This window comes from Natator depressus, chromosome 11, assembly GCF_965152275.1.
Source record: "Natator depressus isolate rNatDep1 chromosome 11, rNatDep2.hap1, whole genome shotgun sequence".
Taxonomy (NCBI): Eukaryota; Metazoa; Chordata; order Testudines; family Cheloniidae; genus Natator; species Natator depressus.
In genome coordinates, this window is record NC_134244.1 from 42,825,687 (window position 1) to 42,847,720 (window position 22,034).

Consider the following 22,034-nt stretch of genomic DNA (forward strand, 5'->3'; position numbering starts at 1 on the left):
GCAGCAAAATCTAAAAGGCTTGAAAGTCTTCCGCAAAGAAGGAAATGATGTGTTATGTGCTGTGCGTTGTATCTAGTGGGATCTTTAGTGAGTATATCTGATGGGATAAATCAGATTGCTGCATTAATGGTGGTATACAAGCGAGGCATCATGGAAAAAATAGATTGAACTTCAAGTTGTCTGAATGGCTTTGGACATAGTCCCTTTGGAAAATAGGACATTATGCTCCGTTTTGGGAACTGCTTTCACGAGCCTTGTATCAGATGGACACGTCTGAAGATTTTTTTGGGGAAAAAATCGGAATAAAAGATTCCATACCTCTACCTCCCTCTTTCTACAGCTAAAAGCAAAGTGCGCATAATAGGTGTCTGTCATTGCGGATGCCTCTGCTACCACGCAATGCAGATGTTTTATACCCCATCGGGTTATACTGAGCCACTTTTCTGGGTTCAGCCATGATAACAAAGTTAAGATCCTGGGTTTCTTTCTTTCCTTTTTGTTTGTTTTCATTATTCTTTCAGTCCGCTTCCACACCTGTAGGGGCTTTGCATTGTGTGAGATTTTAAGATTTTATGTCATCTGTGGCCTGAGTGTTTGCAGACAGTATCCTGAAAAAGCTTGGCTTTCAAGGGTTTTTTTTTTTACAAAAGCGATTCTATGTGGCATAACGGCATGTTTTTTTATTTAGAGACGAGCATGCCCTGTGGCTAAGATGGACATTTTGTACTGGGTAGGAACAAAAGATTTCTACAGAGATTTGGTAAATGCCCTCGGAATGAATAATGGTCTTGGTGCAGGGTTATTTCTGAAGCTTATTAATTAATTTTGTTTTCATACTACGTGGCTCATTTTTGTGCTCATTTTAGGTATAATAATATTTTAAAAATAAGGTAGGCTAACGCTTATTATGTGGCTCTGCGTTAATAACCAAAACTCCCAACTATGAGATGAAAATAAACATTGGTTGAAGTTTATGGTATCCAGTCACTTTGTCTGATATTCTGCTTTCCAAGGAAATCGTGACTGTTGGGTTTCTTTTCCTCCAAAGATGTGATGTTGCATCATAATCTCTCCATAATTCCAAATGAACCCCGAAAGAGACTTCCTTTAACAAAATAGGCTAACTGTAACGTGCTATTTGCATATTTCTCTTTTCAGTCTCTCTCACACACACCCTCAGACAAACACACAGGGCTTGTACTTAGGGAAGGGAATAATAAGGTTACTGAGTCTCATAGTTTGAATTTTGAAACAGGTTATTTTTTGCGAACTATGGATTTCTAGATCTGAGTTAGCAAATCTGCTAGAGTATGTAAATAGGGTCTTTGCTTTCCTAAATTTACTATCATCAGCTAATCATCAGCGTAAGTAGCAACAAGCAAATATTTCCGGCGCTGAATTGTCATACTACAGCGTCGAGGTCTCCGATTTGAAGCTCACACCCAAATAGCTAGGGATTACCTTTCCCAGTTGAATTATCTGTGCCTATTTCCCCAAATATGTTTAGAGACATGCCTAGAAAGAGGGGATCGGAGGGGTTCTGTATGCGTGCGTTTTGCTTCAGGGGCAGGGGCTGGATTTCCAGCAGTGCGTAGGAGTCGCTACACAGACTGTGCATTCTCAGGTGATTAGCCTCTCTCTCTATTTACCCCATCTTGCCGTGGCAGAAAGAAAGATAAAAATGTAACATTTGTACAAATGCGTTGCTCATCTCCCGGTGCTGGGAGGCTCTTTGGAGAGATCTTAGGAGTCTTTCCGAAGGGCTGATATAGATATAAGGACATTTCTACATTGCGTCACGTGACATAATTACCACTAGAATCAATCAAGATGAATTGCACGTCAGCACACGGTGGGGATTTTTTCTTAGTTGATCCTGTCCAAACCCTCTTGTGCAATAGATGGATCTTGTTCAATGCACTGAAGTCTCCTGGTTGCTTGCAATCGCAAAAAGGAAGACATGACTGAGTTTGACGATTGCAGCCACAGTGCATCCAATATGTATCTACCAGGGTGCGCTTATTACGTTTCACCTTCAGATTTCTCGACGAAACCCTCTTTTTTGTCGCAATCGTCTTCCTGTCAAATGACTTTTCCTTATTCTTCTAATTTACCTCATGTCCAACCTGTGCGAGAAGTGGCATTCAGGGAATACGGATTAGAGCGCAGCAAATGGCAGTATAGGGGCAGTTATGCTCCTTATTACTCAGCTGAGGAGGTTATGCATCGAGACTTTCTGCAGCCTGCTAACAGGAGGACGGAAATGTTATTCAAAACGGATCCTGTGTGCAGCCACCATGGACCCTCCGCCGCTGCCTCCAACTTCTACAACACGGTGGGAAGGAACGGCATTCTCCCGCAAGGATTTGACCAGTTTTATGAGACAGCCCATGGACCTCCATACCACCAGCAAGCAGAGAACGAGGGGGAAGCGGCCAAGAGCGACTTGAAACCTCAGAATAGCACTTGTAGTAAAACACCTTCCAGCCAAGAGAAGAAAGTGACAACAGAAAACAGCGCCGGTTCCCCTTCTGGTGAGGCTGTTGCAGAGAAGAGCAACAGTTCAGGTAGGTATCAGTAGTAAATTGGGGGCAACCGTACAAGGCCAACACTTTGTCAAGCCGCATTTTATGTGCAATTTTATAAGCATCCAAAGGAGTTTATATATCCTATAAGATTTCCTTTACCGTTGTAAAGCGTGTTTACGATAGGAAACCAATTTACGTGGGCTTAAGGTATTTTTGGAGGAGGATATTAATTGTTATTAAATTGTTGATTTGGGAGGGGGCAGAGAGATTTCACAGCTATTATTCAGAGCACCCTTAATTATAGATTCTAATATTTTCATTTGTTTAGGGGAGTAGTTTGAGAACCTTGGAATATTTCCAACCAATTTAAACATCCTTCTGTACTGCTAGATAGGGTCTGTTTTAAGGGGAAGTTGGAAATGTCCACCTTTTGCAAAGTTACCCAGAAGGGAGGCGGGAGAGAGAGAAATCTCTCAGAATATTTCCTTAACTGTTAGGATGCTGCTTTCTAGTAAATGGGATATTGTGAATGTGTCTTTTCTATCATTATATGAAAGTGTTTATTGAAACAGCATAAAATCAGTTTATTTTGTCTTGAATTTCAGCAGTTCCCCAGCGATCAAGGAAAAAGCGATGTCCGTACACCAAATATCAGATAAGAGAACTGGAACGTGAGTTTTTCTTCAACGTGTACATAAACAAAGAAAAAAGACTGCAGTTGTCCAGAATGCTGAACCTCACTGATCGACAAGTTAAAATCTGGTTCCAGAATCGAAGGATGAAAGAAAAGAAACTGAACAGAGATCGACTTCAATATTTCACTGGAAACCCCTTGTTTTGAAAGAAAAGAAAAGAAAATATCCCTATCTAACCTGCCATCAGAGTACACCAGGAAATTGGTTTACAGGACACATTCACCCTGCGGAACGCAAAGTTTCATTTTGTTGTTCAACTCTGGTGCCTCCAAACAATCAATGTCCACTGGCGATATCGGGGGCTTGGCGGAACGCGTCCCTCATAAGGGGAAGCTAGGGTAAATCCAAAAGTCCATTCTCCAATGTTTATCGCCCAAGGTGGTTTTTTTTTCTTCTTTTTTTCTTTTTCATGATGACACCAATGAACCGGCGGTGTGTATGGTAGATTTTGCTTTTAAAAAAGAGTTTTTTTCCCTCTTGGTTTTGATCTACGATAACCCTTTCCTCCCTTAAATGAATGCAATTTATTTAAAAGATGGTAAATGTACATGGTGTGTGTGTGTGTGTGTGTGTGTGTGTGTGTGTGTGTGTGTTTCTATTGTCATATAAACGCATGGGCCACTGTCTTTTACATGTGAATAAATGGTTTCTAGTAAAGTTAAGGTTATATCTTCTGCTCACTTATGGATTTCCATCTCTGAAAGATCAGAGTGTGTACTCGACTAGAGCCAAATTCAATTTAGTAACAATGGAGGAAGTTAAATCAAATTATTTTCAACGGGATATAAACGTTAGTTAAATCTCTAACTTATTCTATATAAAACCTTCACTGTTATTCCCCTCAGTTTAAGGCAGCCCAAACATGGCTGTCTGAAGACCACCACTTCTGCTGGTGCCACAATTACTATCAGCTATGAAAAACGCTTAATAGCTGTTCGGGCGTTTAAGGTTTGAGACAAGAATTCAAAGCTCAAATGGATGTTTACTAGCTGGGGAAGGATTGTCAGAATGGGGAACCCTGAATGTTTCAAACAACAGGCAGCTGTAAACAATTGCAACTAGTTAAAACAAAGTTTAGCAAAAAAAAAAAAAAAAAAAAGTGAATATTTTCACCGTGTTTTTTTACCAATTCGTTCTGAGTTTCCTATATTTAATCACAGGAATGTAATCAGTTTCCCCAACTTAGTATAAAATAACTGGTCTTTGTCTTTATTTTGAAAGTAAAAGAATTTGGTGAAGGTCCCCTCTTCGCTTCATGTAGTATGACCTGGCGAAGCTGTTTACAAAACCTTGAACTGTCTAGACAACACCATAAAAGCCGAGGTTCTAAACAGCTTAATTGGGTTATATTATACACCTTCTGGTGGGTGAAAAAGAGATTTCCGCAAAGTGCAATAAAGGAAAGGAGTGAGAAACGAATCTGGCTTTTTTGAATAAAAAAATAATAGAAAAGTGGGTCTCATTACACTTGCACCCAGTAAACACAAAAGTACGGAAATAAGTCCGGAAAAGACAGAAAAACTAAAAATTATCTGATTAAATCGTAAGGAGGCATAGCTAAAAAAATAAAATTTTAAACTCTTTAGCAAGAAAAACATAAGTGTATGCCTTTGAACTTCCAAAATGTCAAGGTCATCACCTTTAACCTTTCTGAATAATTAGGCGCCTTAAGGTTCCTCTGTTATTTTCAACCACCACCCACTCTCTCTCTCTTTCTCTCTGTCTCCCGATCTCCTTCTCTCACACGCACATACATACACTCACCACACACGCACCCACACACACACACTACTACTGCATAGCTAGTCTTATTAGCAAATGCATCATAACGCTAAGAAAATTCCAGCTGTCATGAGTACTTCCCCATAACGCTATGTTCGGACAGGTCCCTAATCGAATCCGTCAGTTATGTTACAATGTCTTCTATTTTTCTTAATACTTATGTCGTGTCCAGGAAATGCAGGAAAGGCCATTCTTTCTATAACCGCGCCGAGCTAACATACTATATATAGAGCAGTGGAATGTAAAAAATAACTAGGTATTTCGGAGGAAAACAATATTTCCAGAGAATTCATTTTCAAATATATATTTTAATAGGAAACATCCTATCAAATGGAGTAACATGTAGCAAGAGGAAACTATTAAAATAAATCATTTAACATTATCACAAAAATCGCACATCTCTTCCAGGTCTTAATCCATAGTGCAAGAATAAGTTATTTGATTTTCAGATCCCTGTGGTGTATTTAATAAATTATCCAAGGGTACATGGTCTTTTAAAATGTTAAGGTACCGCAAAGATGATCACCAGAAACTAAATATAACGATATAATCATTGCCTAATTTTGCAAATATATTATATTTTAATGTCTATTTAAAAACAGAAATTAACCCCATTGTTGAATACACCTAAAAGCATCAAGGTTGAACGGAAAGCCAAAGAAGATAAATAAATTCCCTTGTGCTTAGCCTCTGAATTCCACAGGAGGGCGCGCTCATGTTCTGTAATGCTTACAATTGTCCTGATGTTCAAGTCTATTTTCCTCTTAATAGTAATTGTACTACTAATAAAAAATCTAATATATAAGTAACGATAAGATTTCAGGGCTTTCGAAATGAGAAAATAAAGCATCAAAAAGATTTATTAAACAAATAACCCGTAACCGTGACATGCTCAAGGAATATGCCACTTGAAAAGAAAAATTTTGGTCGTAATCTTTTATAATACATCCGAGGTTTAAAAATCCTATAATTTTAAGATAAATATAATGATATTCAGAATTCGTTCAGCATTGCGAAAATCTGTTTACTCTTTTTAATGCAATCTTAACACCCAAAGAACAAAAGTTATATCAAAATATGTGTCTCCTTTTCAAAGCTTATCTGTAAGATATTATTGCAAGCCTGTTCCTAAAAAAGTGCAAACACAGCTATAACATAATTTTAGAGGTGTATGTAATTTAAACAAAAGACGGGCTTTTGATTCTGGATGTGCCTGTTTAGTATAAATGACAAAAAGGAAGAGTACATATTTTGAATATCGGAACATCACCTTCCCAAGGGATTGTTAAATAAAATCTCTCTCCTTATAATGCTGTAGAGAGCTATTAAAATGTAACTAAAAGGTTTGAAAATTAAGTATAACACGGTACATGTCCTGGAAAATTTCCAGTGAATTTACATATTTCTTTTTTCCCCCAATACGCACTTGTAAATACTAACACCAAAGATCAGTTAGTTTTTATCTGCTTGTTTGCAAAATTCATCTAAAACTAGCTAATGCATGATCTACTTGTTCAACTATATTCTCTATTTAACAAGCCCTATCCCCGTGAAAGAATTAGTTGACAGTTTGTCTGCTAGGTTTTTTAGAAGTTCATTGTTAACAGTTTCTTGGAAATAGCTTTGCCGTCTGTAATAAAATGACATTGTCCCATCTAAGATCATTGGAATCTTTGAAGAGAAAGGTAACGCTTATCAACAGAATCCAGAACAAACCCTATCTCCCCCAACATTAATTTAGTTACTTAGTTCCAGAGGAATAAATACAGAAAAATCTTTTTGTTGATAGGTTGGTTGGTTTTAAAATTAACGTACTTCTTTTGAGATCTTGTCTCTTCACTCCACCTCTTGCCTTCTATATGTTTTAGCCCTTCACATTTATACTAAGGCCATTCTTAACGAATATAATCTTGTGATTGAAATCATATATGTTGTTAATTAAATAATTAGATGAAGATTAAAATGTGGCTTTGTTCTTTTTTGAATCATCATGTAAATGTGATGGTTCTGTGGATGGATAAGGGAGAGTATACTTTTTTAAAAACTGTCAGCGATTTCCCAATTTATTTTGGTTGGTCCTATCAGAACAACAAATAGAGTATTTCTGGTTAAAGAACAAATTGTCAGGAATTTATATATAGATAAAGGTACTTTTAAAATAAATAAGATTAGGGCGCATTCATTGGCCTATCTAAACGCTAAACGCTGATAACATCCAGATCACACACTGAGTTTTGTACCTACGTGTACAAAGAAATATGGATGCACAATAGGCTAAGGTTTAAACCATGTGTGAATATCTTCGTAATACAGGCAATGCACCTATGTGTGATCACACAAGACACCAATATCACCATTGCAGGAAAAGCTAATGTGCAATTACAATTGTTTTATCAACAATAATACTCTTGAAATACATAATGGCATCGGTATATTTTTTAAAAGTTCCGACAATCCCAGCAAGAAAAACGTGACTCACGAAGAGCAGGATAGTGTTACAATTACATTATTAAAAAAGAAAGGTCACGCTATTGTAGCCAATTAATTTTTTTTTTTTTGCTAAATAAAAATATTCTTCAATCGCAAAGCAATGTAATGGCGTGATATACAATATATAGTTTGCATTTTTAGCGTCTCCCTACATTAATTGCTCAAATCGAAAGCAATATTACTAAAGACTTCCTGGGTTTCCGGCTATTTTAAAGTTAGCTATTTCTCTCAATATCTTTTGCACTGATTAATACATCTGCAAAATATCTCTCCTTTTTCGTAACCGTTCTCCCATCCTACGCTAATAATCCGATACCAACATAGGAAATTGCAAGTAAGAATCGTTAGAACAGTTGGGGAAAAAATCAAATAACCTGTAATAACATGGGGGAGGGGAATGAAAATTAAACTTCACAGCAACGTCTTTTAACCTCGAATTTCTATTACTAATATTTATTAAGACTGAAAAGCATAAAGCCAACCTATATTTTATTACAAATAGTAATCTAGTATATATGGGCCCTTTTGAGGGACCCCCCTTGAAAATATCTCATTTATTGCACACTATTGATTTATTTATTAATGTTAATTACTTTATTCCATCTTAATATGATTTTAAAAATAGTGACATTAAATACCCAGAGTGTAAGTAACCATTTCCCTAAAGACTACTGCATGTTTATTCAACTTCTATGGCAAACAAACTCCAACTTTCCTAACGTTCATTTGTCCAAATAACAGCGAGGCTACTTCATGTACGATTTTTAAAAGCCATGATTTATTATGATCAAATTGAGCTATTCGACATTCCTAAACTCAGTATTAAATAATAATAATTTGAACTACATATTCTGACATGTTATAATCATATTTTCACTTAAATCAAGGAAACATAATGTATAATCAGCAGCAGCAGAGTCAGCTCATTAAATAAAACAGACGCAGGAAAGCAGAGCATTTAAGGATTAGGTTATTGTTTTAACTTTACCATTGGTCGAAATACACAGCAAACCTCTGGGATAATACTTCAGTAGGAATATTTCTGGGACACTCTTTTCTTAAAGAGTAAATACAGATTCCGAAAGGCCATTTGATGGGCATAAAATTCTTGATTAGATTTAACAGTCAAGTCTTAAACTGTGTCAAGGAAAATAGTATTTTGTTTCTTTAAACTCGGTGGGTTGTCAGGGCTGTTGTTCCAAAAGAGGAAATTGTTAGAAAGCAGGGGGGAAATCCCAGTCCGCAAACAGTGAGCATCGTGAACTCTACTGCAGTTTGTTCCTGAGCTCAGGCAAATCTTAGCAATGGCTCTGATAATGATCTTAAATATACACATAATCCCATTTTTTGTGCTAAATGCTTGATGGCGATTAAACACACATGAAAAAGGCAGGGACGCATACAAAGACTTAGGGAGTGCAGAAAAATCTTAAAAGCAGCTCATATTATGAAGGTAATATTTAAACTCTCTGGCAACACTGAAGCTTTAGACTGAAGCTGTAAAAGACACTGGCTCTTAACCTGACAATGATGTTGTATTTGAACAGCTGCGATAAGGTTTTAAGGGGTCTGTCTCATTGCCACAGCGAGATTTTAAATAGGGTTATTGTTTCCAACAATGTAAAGTGTACGGAAAAGTGAAAAACATTCAAATACCAGGAACTCGTATAAAATTCAAATTCACGTTGCTGGAATATGCCATTTCAAACTATGCTTTTGTGCAAAAGACAGAGTTTAAACTCCCTTTTATGTGTTGTTTGTTTTTAGATATCTGGACTTTTTAAAAACAGTGTTTTGATTATGTAAAGGCCCCAAATAAATAGCTAGCTGAACCTGAAACGGAATTTATCCACAAGTTCACGTTGTCTGTATGAAATTCCCTGACAGCACTATTCTTAAACGAGAACTGTTTGGGTTTGTAACTAGGCAAAAATATAATGAATTGTTGCGCGATCAAATCTGGTCTCTCGCAATTTTAAAAGTAATAGCTCTGGATGTAAATATAGTTACAAAGTGAGGAGGGAAACAACAAAACACATTTAAAATGTTGGAAAATAAAAGTCTAATTTGCCATGTAGGCAGTTATTGTTGCTTTCTGTGATTTTTTTAAATATTCATGCGGCATTTATTCTTCTGGGAAAAAAGAAGTGGCTTGAACAGTTGTAATAAACCTGAGTTTCTGTATGTTTTTAAATGAGCAATGCTACAGAAGAAGAAATGATCTTTATGGTGCTTTCAGTGTCTAGGGCAAGTAATTTTTTATTTTATTTTTATCTTGTTTTATTTTGCATATGCAGAGAGAGCGAGAGCATTGTAAAACAATTTTAAGAATCTAGGGTAACTCTAAACTCATGTTACGATAAAAGTATAGCTTTTAATATTTGACGGTTTGTGTTAAAACAAAATTGACCTTCTTGGTTAGTAGCGAGGGGAAAAAATCAATAGTATAATTTTCAATAATTCATAACGCGAACGCCATTATGCTAAATCTTAACTATTAATCTTATCCTTTACAAAGTCTCGATTGATTTGTTAATAAAATATCTTCCCGTGTGTGGCAACAGAGGGTATAACTCTTTAAAAAGCTTCAGAAGCAAGAAAATTACCAAGTAGCCCAAGAATGTAGATGAGAATTTTATTGATCGCCCTGATTCTTCTTAATACGTATTAATAAATTCCACAACCTTTTGTACCTTTCGCTTGTCAGGAACCAATGCTTTTACAAAATCCATAAAAGGCAAACATATTTTTCTTTGCATAATAACCAAATGACACCTTCGGATTTCGCACATGGTTCAGCACATCCAGTTGTCTAAAACTTTTAAGGTTTTTTTTTTTTTTGGTAATTAGTATTACTAGCATTAAGGAAAAGGGGGAGAAAGAGCCTTTCTCATATAGTGAGCTTTGGGGGCGGTTGCTCTGAGAGCACATTGCTTGCAAATAACTGTCTTCTGCATGAAACTGCACAGGGTCTTGAAGTAATGAGCGTCCATGCGGCCAGAAGAAACCACTTATTTTCTTACCAAAAAAAAAAAAAAAATTGCACAACCTATGGAGGTTTCATTATGTCCATTACAGTGATTTTCCGGGGCGTTCTGTCTGCAAGGATCTGTTTCATGTTTGTCCCCATCTCCTTGGACCACGGGACAGTAAGCTGCCAGGAGTTCGGTGAATTCGGATTCAGCTTGTTTGTAATAAAACACAACTCAGAGAAATAAAGCCCCTTGTTTTAAATCAGCGCAGTGCGCCAGGGCTGCTTCGCAGGGCTCGGGCGCGGGGACGGCACTTTCCCCCTGGCGTTCTAGATGTCGCTGTTGACCACATTTCAGACGCAGCCCGGACCGTCCCGCGGAGCACGTGACTCGCGGGGAGGTAGCGGCTCAAGGCCATTTTCAAATCTCATTGGCTTGGTTGTCATGTGGTTGTGCAGAGGCATCCACAATTACACGGGGAATGTTTTCCTAGAGATGTCAGCCTACAAAGGACACAATCTCTCTTCTTCAAATTCCTCCCCAAAATGTCCTTTCCAAACAGCTCTCCTGCTGCTAACACCTTTTTAGTAGATTCTTTGATCAGTGCCTGTAGAAGTGACAGTTTCTATTCTAACAGCGCCAGCATGTATATGCCACCTAGCACAGACATTGGAACTTATGGAATGCAAACCTGTGGACTTCTACCGTCTCTGGCTAAAAGAGAAGTTAATCACCAAAATATGGGTATGAATGTACATCCTTATATACCTCAAGTAGACAGTTGGACAGATCCGAATAGGTCTTGTCGAATAGAGCAACCTGTTACACAGCAGGCACCCACTTGTTCCTTTGCTACAAATATTAAGGAAGAAAGCAATTGCTGCATGTATTCTGATAAGAGAACAAAACTAATTTCTTCAGACGTCCCTTCCTACCAGAGGTTGGTCTCTGAATCATGTCCCATTGAAAATCCCGAGGTTCCTGTCCCAGGATATTTTAGACTAAGCCAGACCTACGCCACTGGGAAAACCCAAGAGTACAATAATAGTCCTGAAACGAGTTCAACTGTAATGTTACAGTTAAACCCTCGCGGCAGCTCCAAACCGCAGATATCTTCTCAACTTCAGATGGAAAAGAAAATGAATGAAAATCCGAACAACCAAGACAACTCAGCTAAAGTCTCTCAAGTGGAAAGTCCAGAGCCAAAGTCCACTTTGCAAGATGAAAGGAGCTGCCTGGCTGAAGGCTCTGTGTCCAGCCCAGAAGTACAGGAGAAGGAAAGTAAAGGTCGGTATTATAAAGTTTAAACCGTAACGTGCTATAACTTGAACACGCCAGCATCGTAAAACACGGTGTAAAATACTAACAAGCATTACAGCCATAACATTTAATGATAAGGAGGAATCGGGCTGCAGGTGCTGTGTCTCTGAAGCTTTTAGAAGGGCAAAATGCTACACAAAAGATTGCAAATTCTTTTTTGATATTTACATATCCTCCTATGCAGATAGCCCTCTGTGCATGCAGAGAACATATATTTTATTCTTTGTAATAAATTACAGTATCAAAAATCAATGAAACACCTTAAAATAGCTCTAGAGCATGTACAATACGACCAATTCACCTTTTATCTTGTAATATTTTGGTCAATTATTTTCACTCAGTCTAACTGTGGTTTGATTGCATTGAAAGTTAATTATGATCCTATTAAAATAGAGGAGAAATGGGTGCTACAGAGCTGCATAAAGTTTTAAACAAACGTACAATGGAAACAGTAGCCCGCTATCTGTTTGATGAAAAGTGGACTATTTTGCAGTGGTGTTTTTGATAACCTTGGTTTTGTCTTTAAAAGCACAACATTATTTTGAAATGTATTTAAAAGATGAATGAGATAATTATTTGATTATATTTTCCTTTTAAAAGTGCACAATAGCCTTAATTTCGACCGGGGTATGGTGCAGTATCAAAACCGGGAGATTTCCTCTTATAAAAATGTGCCTGGCAACCTCCAGGACAATTTTTATCCCAGTATGTGCATAGAAATTCTATGTATAACATTTATTTAACAATTAAAGTATAGCTTTATCCGGGACAATTTTCTTTCTAATGGAAAAATTCTAAAAGGAAAATTTAAAAAATCCGTGGTATAAGGTGTTAATTTGAAAATTATCCTTTTAGTTAAGAAAAATGCCCATATCTGCTTCTATACCTCTTTGTGTAATTCAACATATGATATACAGGAATCTGGTAGAAAATATATTGCATCAATACTTTGTAACTGAGAGATTTTCTTACTAAATGTCTCATAAGACTTGTATTGTCATGTGCAGCCCAGATCCGTTAAAATTTTACCATTGTACTAATGGCAGGTTAAATAGTGTTCAAATGTTATGTACTAGTTGAAAACTTAGGATATAATTTTAAAAAGAGCCCCAAAATTCCAAACGGTAGTGAATCATTTTATCTGAACTATTTACCTTGAGTCTGGCAACAATTAAACATCGATTCCAGTGCACACACCTCACACTAGCAATGTTTAATACCAACATTTAACATATCTGCCAGACACTATAGATGAGGGTTCATGGCCAAGGGTACACTTTGCCAGCCTGAGGTATTTTTGATTTTTCTTCTTCTTCTTCTTCTTTGATTTTGATAGAGGAAATCAAGTCTGATACGCCAACAAGCAATTGGTTAACTGCAAAGAGTGGCAGAAAGAAGAGGTGTCCTTATACTAAACATCAAACACTGGAATTAGAAAAAGAGTTCTTATTCAATATGTATCTCACTCGAGAGCGCCGCCTAGAGATCAGTAAGAGCGTGAACCTCACTGACAGGCAGGTCAAGATTTGGTTTCAAAACCGCAGAATGAAGCTTAAGAAGATGAGCAGGGAGAACCGAATCCGAGAACTGACCGCTAATCTGACCTTCTCTTAAACCGTAAACCTGGGGGTTGAAACAGTGAGAACTGGGCACAGCACCGCCAGTTGCAAAATGCAGGAGAGACTTTGAAAAAAAAACCCTTCATTTTTCATTTTTTTCTGATAGAATGTGACTTTTCGTCATTCATTTAGTGCTGCAAGTGAATATGTATTACTATGATAAGTATATATATAAAAACCTAGCACGTGTAATTTATTTTTTTTCTCATCGTAATGCAGGGTAACTATGATTGAATATTATCATTTGGTCTTAACTTATTGGAACTGTCGAACGTCCAAACAATGTGACTTTTTCATGTTTTTTCTAACAAAATGGTATTTATGTCGGGGCTAATATACGGGCCATAACATTTTGAATACATTCAATACTTTAAGGGGGAAAAACTTTTGGGAAAAAAGCACATTAAAATGTAACTATTCTATCAAATGAACTTAGAAATTGTCCTTCATAAAATGGAATAGTTAATTCTTCTCCATTGTAGACATTTTCTTGTGGTGCATATGTGGTATAGTAGTCGTACAACAGCAATATGTTCTTCTTGTGCATGTTCTATTCGCATGTATAATGCAATAAAGTCTGTAAACTACTGCGGTTCCTTTGGTTTTCTAAAAAATGTTTAAAAGTACAGATTCAGGTTGGTATCCTGATCCTGCCTTATCAGCAGTTGGTTGGATTGATGTAGCTTCTTTTCTTGTTTCTTCTCTTTTGTGTGTGTGGTTTTATTTAGGGAGTGGGGGGGGGGGTGAGAAATGATATAACCTAATTATTTTATAATTGTGACTGTAAACAAATGATTAATTGGTAAAATGTTGTGTAATCGTTCACAGTTTGAAAAGTGAATGCAAAAAGGATAGTAAAATATTATGGCATAAACTGGACATCCTCATTCAATCAACTCATAAATGGTAAGTGATAAAAAAAATCTCTAGTACAAGCTGTCAGCAATCTGTGTGTCGTTTTATTTGACATTAGGGTGTTGATTTAAAAAATAACAGTCATTGTGTACCTACAATGTGTAGAGTTTGATTTCTTGTCCTCGTTTGCTTTTAAAAATGCAACATACAAAATCCACAGATATGTGTACAGAAAAACATCATGAAGCTCTTGGTGAGCTCAAGAGCTTTAAGAGCATTGTGGAAGAGAAACAATTCTCTTAGATATCTGGCAAGGATGGGTTTTTTCTACTAGCAATGCTCACAACGGTGCACACTAAAGTACGACAACCTATTCAGACCTACTTTTGTTATTCTGCACCATTTTTGTTTGCTCGGAAGATCGTTTTATTTCACGCAATTCCATTTTTATAACATATATGAAGGTAATAAAGTTCACGACTCTTAACGATACATAGCTGGAAAATGTTATTAACAGCCACTTTATCTTGCAAACTGGGGGAGGGGGAAAGAGGAGGGAATGAAATGCTGAACAGAACTGTAAATGGCTTGCAAATGAACATGACTCCACATTGAAGTCCAAATGCTTGAACATACTTTCACCTTCTAACAATCCTGGAAAGAAACGTGTGGATACTGTCTACTCTTGAAAAACAGCATTCAGAAAAAAAACACCCCCTCTCTACCCATGCAGTTTCCAAAGCAAGAGATAAGCTCAGAGATATTTTAAATGTTTTCTTCCTTAATGACACGATTACAGTTCATATTACAATTGGTGATATCAAATTTTCCTCCCTTGTCTCGGGTATATAGTTTAGATATACTGGGCTGGAAACAATTAGTAACATACTATATTTTCCTCAAGCCAGAGAACAAACATTTTGATGCTAAAGACGCCGATAGTATTCACGTATGATGTTTTTATCCTGGTTTTAAAATATCCATACTAAAACCAAGGTTCTCCATCAGTTTAAATAAGAAATATATTTGAACCTCTGTTTACTTTCTTCTCCTTTCGCGTAAAAGTTCTCAATACATCGCCAAAGAAGTTTCAGTAGTGGAAATGCAATTAGCTGGCTACACACCAAGTTTTCACATGTATGAAAAAAATGTTCATTTTAAATCTTCCTGACTAATCAGTTTATATTTATTAATAATTAAGTGCAATATTTTAACATGAAACAAGCTGTGTATACGGAAAATAAAATGTCAGCATGCAAATGCAAAAGAAGAAGACAGCCATAAATCATTAAATAAACAGGAATTTCAGTCCCTTCCTTATATTTGTCAGTGCGTAGGAATTGCTTTCCTGTATGGTGTTATGTTATATTCTCAACGAGTACTGTTGTGGGTTATGGACTAACTGTGTGCATTTTCTTCAGATTCAAATACGTCCATCTTCAGTATGTCTGAAGGAACAGAAATGTGCAGAAGAATATGGGTAATTTAGTTTTAAATTCTAACCAAATATTCTTTTAGTTGGTGAAGCACACACGGTTCAGAAGAACCCATCTAGGGATAAATAAAGGGGATTCTCCATCTCCAACTATTTTTGGAGGTGGGGGAATAACAGCCAGATGCCTTCTGCATATGCTTGGTAGGAATGTAGTAGAAGGGGCTGTGCATTAGACTCTAGATAGGAAAACCTTGTCTATCAATAGTGCAATGTCTCTCCTGCTGACGTAGAATTGTTTTCAAATGTGGTTTTATTTATAGTTGTAATGTACTTGTAAGAGATTTCGTTGGATAACGTTTGCCGATAGTTCATTAGCCAAATTGTGACTAGGCTACAATTAATGATACAATAACCTTTGCCATGTTGGAACATCCGAGCCCCGAAGTCTAACAAATACAGGGGCATGTGTTCAGGAGCGAGTCAGTTGTGCAGGGAGACACAGGTTTTGCTGTCCCATCAGTCCGTTTTATTAGGGACACATTAATCTATAATCAAATCCACCTCATAAAATTTTTATGGAAAGGCATAAAATCATTACGGAGGTCTTCCACCTGTTTTAAAACAACACAGTGGGCATCTCTCTCTCTCTTTCTCTTTTTTAAAAGTCCCTTAAATAGAAACTTTATTTAAAAGACGGAGGAATACAGCCACATGCTTTGAAATATGGAAGTCACCACAATGTGCTTTTACTGTAACGTTTTCCTGTTTTATGAGCAGTCGTATACTCGGAGCGCTGGGATGTGGTTTGATTTTACAAGCAAGAATCTCCCCTTTCCCAGCGGGTTCTCTCGGCAGATTTCAGTTTAATTCGGAAGCCCGGGCTGCTGGGTTTATTTAAACACCCTGCGTCTCACTGATTAAGAAATGAATGGCAGAAATCACTCCAAGGAAGTGAAGAAATAGTTCCCGGCTGTCTCATTCTTGTGCTGCTGGCTCGGGCCACGCCCGCCTGGGATCCTGCTGGGACACAGGCGCAGCTGTCTCCCGGTGGGCTCCTTCCGGGCCGTACAGTTACAGTTTGGATTTCATTGTCTGTTGTTGTTATTGTTGTTGACGATTTTTTTTTTAATCACAGCAGCCCCAGTTTAGCGGATTGATTTACTAGTAGTATTGGTAAATATGATCACGTGGGCTCCACAACCAATGGTTGAGGGTTGCAGTCTGCAAAATACTACGATTGTTCTCAGGGAGGGCATCATACACAGTTAACAGAGTAACCTTTTATATGACTAAGAGGGGAACCTAAAAATGTCGTCTAGTGGCACCATAAGTAACTATTATGTCGATTCTCTCATAGGCCATGAAAGCGAAGAAGTTTACGGGAGTAGATTCGTCCAGGCAGGTCACAGTGCGTCCTCCAGGCCATCAGGTGTTGCAGAGAGTTCAGATTTTTCTTCCTGTAGCTTTGCACCAAAATCCACCGTGTTCTCCACTTCTTGGTCCACGGTCCATCCGCAGCCGTCTGCGGCAATGACAGGGATCTACCATCCCTACATGCACCAGCCCCACTTAGGGGCAGCCGAGACTGGCAGATACGTGCGCTCCTGGATAGAGCCCTTCCCCGGCTTCCCCAGCAGCAGCTCCAGCTCCTCCAACGGGCGCCACTACGGGATAAAGCCTGAAACGGGAGCAGCTGCCTCCTCTTCCTCCTCCTCCTCCTCCTCCTCCACCTCCAAAAGGACTGAGTGCTCCTCGTCCCGAGAGTCTCAAGGGATCAGTGTGCCCGAGTACACGTGCAATTCCTTCCTGCAGGAGACCCGGGAGAAGACGGCTACTTGCAGCCCTAAGGAGCCTCCAGGCTGCAGCCACAACCCCAGCCCGAGCAGCGATCTGAAGGAAGAGAAGCAACAGCAACTTGACCCAAGTAAGTAAAAAAGAAATTGCCCCTTTGATTTATTGCCGAAACCTGTAAGGCTCCAATGTGCAAAACTGATAGTTTTACTAACCTATAAAAACGTCTAGACGCCTACCCTAGCGCAAGCAGCAACAAGCACCCATAAAAGACTCCACATAACCACCTACCATCAAGACATGATTTGTACAGTAAACAGACTGGGGTATTAAGGCTTTTATGATAATTCCTACAAAGTTGTGAAGAGTCCATCCTTCGTTAAATTTAACGACCTTTCTTCCCTCACCCCCGTCTCCCCCTTCTCCCTATATACCTCCCTTTTTCCAGATAATCCGGCAGCAAACTGGATCCACGCTCGTTCAACGAGGAAAAAGCGTTGTCCCTATACAAAGTACCAAACTCTGGAACTGGAAAAAGAATTCCTCTTTAACATGTACCTGACTCGGGACCGCCGTTACGAAGTAGCTAGGATTTTAAATCTCACAGAGAGACAGGTCAAAATATGGTTTCAGAACAGAAGAATGAAAATGAAAAAGATGAACAAGGAGAAAGGAAATAAAGGAGACTAACCCCCGGGGTAGACACGCATTCTTCTTCTTCTTCTTCTTCTTCTTATTATTATTATTATCATTCCCCCTCCAGCACCAGATGCGTTTTTGCAGAACTTTATATCAATCTGATCTTTGAGGTAGAAGGGGAAATGTGATCTATGTCAGGGTTTTTGGGGGGGGAGGGGGGATTCTGTCTTGCTCGCCAATGTGTTTATGAAAGTTGCTTCATTTCCCTCTCTCCCTTTTCCCAAACTGTTTGGTTCATGATATTGTGAGTGCACGTTAGCTTTGGGACCTTAATGTTAAATGTTTTACATGTTTCTTAAAAGGTTATGTAGTGTAGATAGTCACTTTGCCAAAATAAAGGTAAAGGACATAAGTATAATTATGATAATAAATATATATATTGAAGTACACTTGTTTAAATCAATAGCAGTATTGTGTTGTTCATGACTTATTAAAATAATCTATTACCAAAACCTCTGTTTTCAGTCCTGAATTTTGTCCTTTGCATTAGGTGCCAGAGTGAGGCAATGAGAACATTCTTCTTCTTCTTCTTCTTCTTCTTTCTTCTTCTTCAGTGCACTATTAGGCGATTGTGTCATACCTAAAGCAGTTTTCAGTAGGCCTAACATTTACTGATGCCTTGCATAGTTGGAGTTCTGAATATTAGTAAATGTTGTATCAGCCATCACATGTTTCTAACTAAAGACCTGATGTAATTATTGTCAGTTATTCCATAATAAACTCCTACTTGATCAAATGAAATCACTGCAATTATATGCGCAACCCGTGTGCGTTCCTCTTCTTTTGGCACCGCATAATTAGCCGCAATCATATGAAAACAACAAATGCACTCTTTTCTCAGTGTCTGGTATATGCCCCAATAAGCATTTTTATGTATAATACTGGTTAATTTATCGTTAACGCGAGGCTTTAAAAAGGCAGTAGAGACTGTGATCTCTCGGTTATTTCGTACACAGGAATTTTGGAAAAGAAGATTGATGAGCACTGTAGCTCCAAATGAAAACTACTTCAACACAGATACTAACTCAGCCTTATATTTGTAGTTACCGAGATAAAAAAAGATTCATAATGTTTCTACTATAGTCAGCAACCGCCTTCTCTAAAAGTTAATGACAAGGGGGTTTGGCTTAAATTATATATTGTAGATATGCCTGCATCATTTTTCAGAAAACACGTTATACACAAATTGTCTTTCAAAAATCAGTAAAGTTTCACAGGTGACCTCTTGGAGGAATCTAGGAAATATTTGGAGCTCCAAAGCCAAATATTTACGATGATACCTAATTAATTATTTTTTTGCCATTTTAATCTCTGCGCTGTTTAATCTGAACACTAATAGATTCAGAATGGATTAATGCCACTTCCAGGTTATCAACTGGAGGAGAGGGGGAGAGTATGTAGCAACACATCTCATGCCTTCAGCATTTATAAACACACAGGACTTTATCAAGATAATTAAGATGAAGTTCATTGTAAAAGAACCTTGCTTTGTTTAAAGAGCAACCATTAAAATGAAGGATCTGTAAATGTTTATGAGCAGTTGTTTAAGATTAAGGAAAGAGTTGCAGAGACCTGGTACTTAATGTTTTTACCTCTGGAAAAAAAGTGGAAAGGCAGATAGTGCTAAGAAAAGGTGTTGCATTGCTTCCCCATTCATTGTCAACCCTATACCTATAATTCTTTTAAAGCAGGAAGAACCGAGGTATAATAAAACCATTGAGATGGCTAGACGTCTGGACCTAATGAGTTTACGATATGCTATGGCGCTTTTCTTTGAAACTATCTTATTTTGATGTTTGCGGTTGTTAGAAGAAAACAAAAATACAGACAAAACTCGGTCTTAAAATCTGGACTATAAATTGCAGTATGTCACCGTTGGGCCAAGACAACACAGGCAAGAAAAGACACTCAGGTCGAAAAGTTAACAGAGGTTTTAACATTTAATTTATTGTTAAATTATATTTGTAGAAGTGTTAGATGGTGATCAATACTGTTGCGAATAGGGTACATATTTTTGAAAGTAGCCGTTTTTACTGGCTGATCTAAGATGTAAGCTATATTACTGCAATCGGGACGCTTCATTGCATTGATGCCATTACCTACGCTGGGAAGAAACTGCAATCAAACTAAGGCGATATAGGTGGAACCTGATTTTAATATTTGCCAGTCGAAATGGCAGAGTTGAAGTTGTCCTGTTTTTTGGGGGTTTTTTTTGCGTTGTATTTATGTATATTAAATATTGCGTTGTATTTATGTACATTTATTTCCAAATGGTCTGAGGAAAATGAAGGCGTTTCGAGCCACTGGGTAGCCTACAACTTCCATTTAAACAAGGTGCTGTCTGTGTCCAGCAACACGACATTTTAGTTCCTATACGCTGACTGCTTTAAGAATGAAATATAAGAACTGTACTATATACCAATCAGTTAAGTGGGATGTTCGGGGTATTTGAGATAATCAATTGGCTGGATGGTGAAAAGAATAGTCTTTACTTAAGTTTACAGTTACAAAAATAATTAAATCAAAAGCAAGTTCAAGGCAGAAAAATTCTGAACCTGAAAATACCAAACATCTAGTATTACTGATGTAAGATGTCAAGTAACAGGACCAAAAATGGGAGAGCAACGGTCTTCAACATTTAAGCCCCTAGACGTCTTTATTGGCTGCTTTGTCTAAAGAAGACACTTAATTTTACCCGTGCTTAATTATAGCACGGGCAAAAATGGAAAGACTACTGTAAATGTGTTAAAAGATACGGTATTATAAACTATGAATAAAAAGCTTTTTGTGACTAAAGGTATAGAATTCAACCCACTCTATTTCTCAGTGTAAAGAGTGCTGTTCTCTACATTCCTTTGGTTTTGTATGCCTTGCTTAGATAACTTTAGATGTTGAACGTGAAAGATAAGAGCTGCTATTTATATAATTCATGGAAACCAGAGTTAAAACGAGTAAACTACTTTTAAATCAAGGTAGAGTAAGTATAAATAGAGAGAAGTTAAAGCGATTTGGTTGCTGATCACAATTTCAGTTGACCACTAGAGAGCGCTGTTGCTCCATTTTATGATTCTTGAGGTGCCGATGCTTCTGGCTTTCGTGCAGAATGTATTTTTATTAAAATATAGACAATCCGACTTTTAATCATGAATTGTACATTTGTAATCGAAATTAAACAAGTGTAACTGTTCTTTACTATGATCTAAATGGATAACTTAGAAAAACCTTGCGCAATCAGCAGTTTTGAGATGATAGAAAGATTCTCGCAGACTACACCGTATATTGCACAATATTTAATTATATGAAGCCATAAATATATAAACAGCTACGGTTTTTTTCCAGGAGGTTTCAGCTCATTGTATTATATTTAAGTTAAGACAATAAACACAATGATAAAATCCTTTACTTATAAGTTGTTCCCTGGAAAAAAAATAAAAGCAAGAAGTAATGCTGGCTTGTTGGGCCTATTGTCGAAAAATGCTCCCTGTATTTTCTAGGATTTGTTACTGAAACTATAAAATACTTGAAGCTCTTTATGGATATTAAGCAAATGTCTTGTGCATTCTTTCGATTAATTTACAGATTTCAGGAGTATGAACATAAACGTTATAAAGACCAAGGGTAAAAAGAAGGTAAGAAGTTAAGTTTGAACGATATTTCCCATTGTGATCTCTTCCTTGTGTTTTACAAACAAGACGAGGTTTATTAAGGTCAGAACTGGTATATGTTTCATTAAGATAAACCATATACCTATTTTTTCTCTGAGTGATCATCTGTGCATAATAATATTTATTGCTTCAGGGGAAAAAAACCTACAAATTTTACAGGGAATAAAACACATTTATTTTAAA

The 22,034-nt window shown here is 37.4% G+C and overlaps 3 protein-coding genes across 5 annotated transcripts; all 3 read left to right on the forward strand.

Moving 5' to 3' along the window:
- The first annotated feature begins 1,882 nt into the window (after positions 1 to 1,882).
- HOXD11 (homeobox D11) lies at positions 1,883 to 7,587 on the forward strand. Of its 2 annotated transcripts, none has more exons than XM_074967633.1 (2): positions 1,883 to 2,567; positions 3,137 to 7,587. In XM_074967633.1, the coding sequence occupies exons 1-2, from the start codon at positions 1,961 to 1,963 to the stop codon at positions 3,367 to 3,369; spliced, it is 840 nt and encodes a 279-aa protein (XP_074823734.1). In that variant the 5' UTR covers positions 1,883 to 1,960; the 3' UTR covers positions 3,370 to 7,587. The 2 variants fall into 2 exon arrangements, with proteins under 2 accessions (XP_074823734.1, XP_074823733.1); XM_074967632.1 differs by having other exon boundaries at positions 3,134 to 7,584.
- A 3,410-nt stretch (positions 7,588 to 10,997) lies between these two features.
- Positions 10,998 to 13,931, forward strand: HOXD10 (homeobox D10). The gene is made up of 2 exons (XM_074967629.1): positions 10,998 to 11,754; positions 13,124 to 13,931. Exons 1-2 carry the CDS (start codon positions 11,013 to 11,015, stop codon positions 13,399 to 13,401), a joined length of 1,020 nt encoding a protein of 339 aa, XP_074823730.1. The 5' UTR covers positions 10,998 to 11,012; the 3' UTR covers positions 13,402 to 13,931.
- Positions 13,932 to 15,722: 1,791 nt separating this feature from the next.
- HOXD9 (homeobox D9) lies at positions 15,723 to 18,927 on the forward strand. Of its 2 annotated transcripts, XM_074967631.1 has the most exons (3): positions 15,723 to 15,741; positions 17,054 to 17,620; positions 17,936 to 18,927. In XM_074967631.1, the coding sequence occupies exons 1-3, from the start codon at positions 15,738 to 15,740 to the stop codon at positions 18,175 to 18,177; spliced, it is 813 nt and encodes a 270-aa protein (XP_074823732.1). In that variant the 5' UTR covers positions 15,723 to 15,737; the 3' UTR covers positions 18,178 to 18,927. The 2 variants fall into 2 exon arrangements, with proteins under 2 accessions (XP_074823732.1, XP_074823731.1); XM_074967630.1 differs by lacking the exon at positions 15,723 to 15,741 and having other exon boundaries at positions 16,922 to 17,620.
- The last annotated feature ends 3,107 nt before the right edge of the window (positions 18,928 to 22,034 follow it).

Coding starts and splice junctions, on each gene's coding strand:
- HOXD11 (XM_074967632.1), top strand. CDS start 1,961: ATGACTGAGTTTGACGATTGCAGCCACAGTGCATCCAATATGTATCTA. Junction 2,568..3,133: donor AGAGAAGAGCAACAGTTCAG/GTAGGTATCAGT, acceptor CTTGAATTTCAG/CAGTTCCCCAGCGATCAAGG.
- HOXD10 (XM_074967629.1), top strand. CDS start 11,013: ATGTCCTTTCCAAACAGCTCTCCTGCTGCTAACACCTTTTTAGTAGAT. Junction 11,755..13,123: donor ACAGGAGAAGGAAAGTAAAG/GTCGGTATTATA, acceptor TGATTTTGATAG/AGGAAATCAAGTCTGATACG.
- HOXD9 (XM_074967630.1), top strand. CDS start 17,005: ATGTCGTCTAGTGGCACCATAAGTAACTATTATGTCGATTCTCTCATA. Junction 17,621..17,935: donor GCAACAGCAACTTGACCCAA/GTAAGTAAAAAA, acceptor CCCTTTTTCCAG/ATAATCCGGCAGCAAACTGG.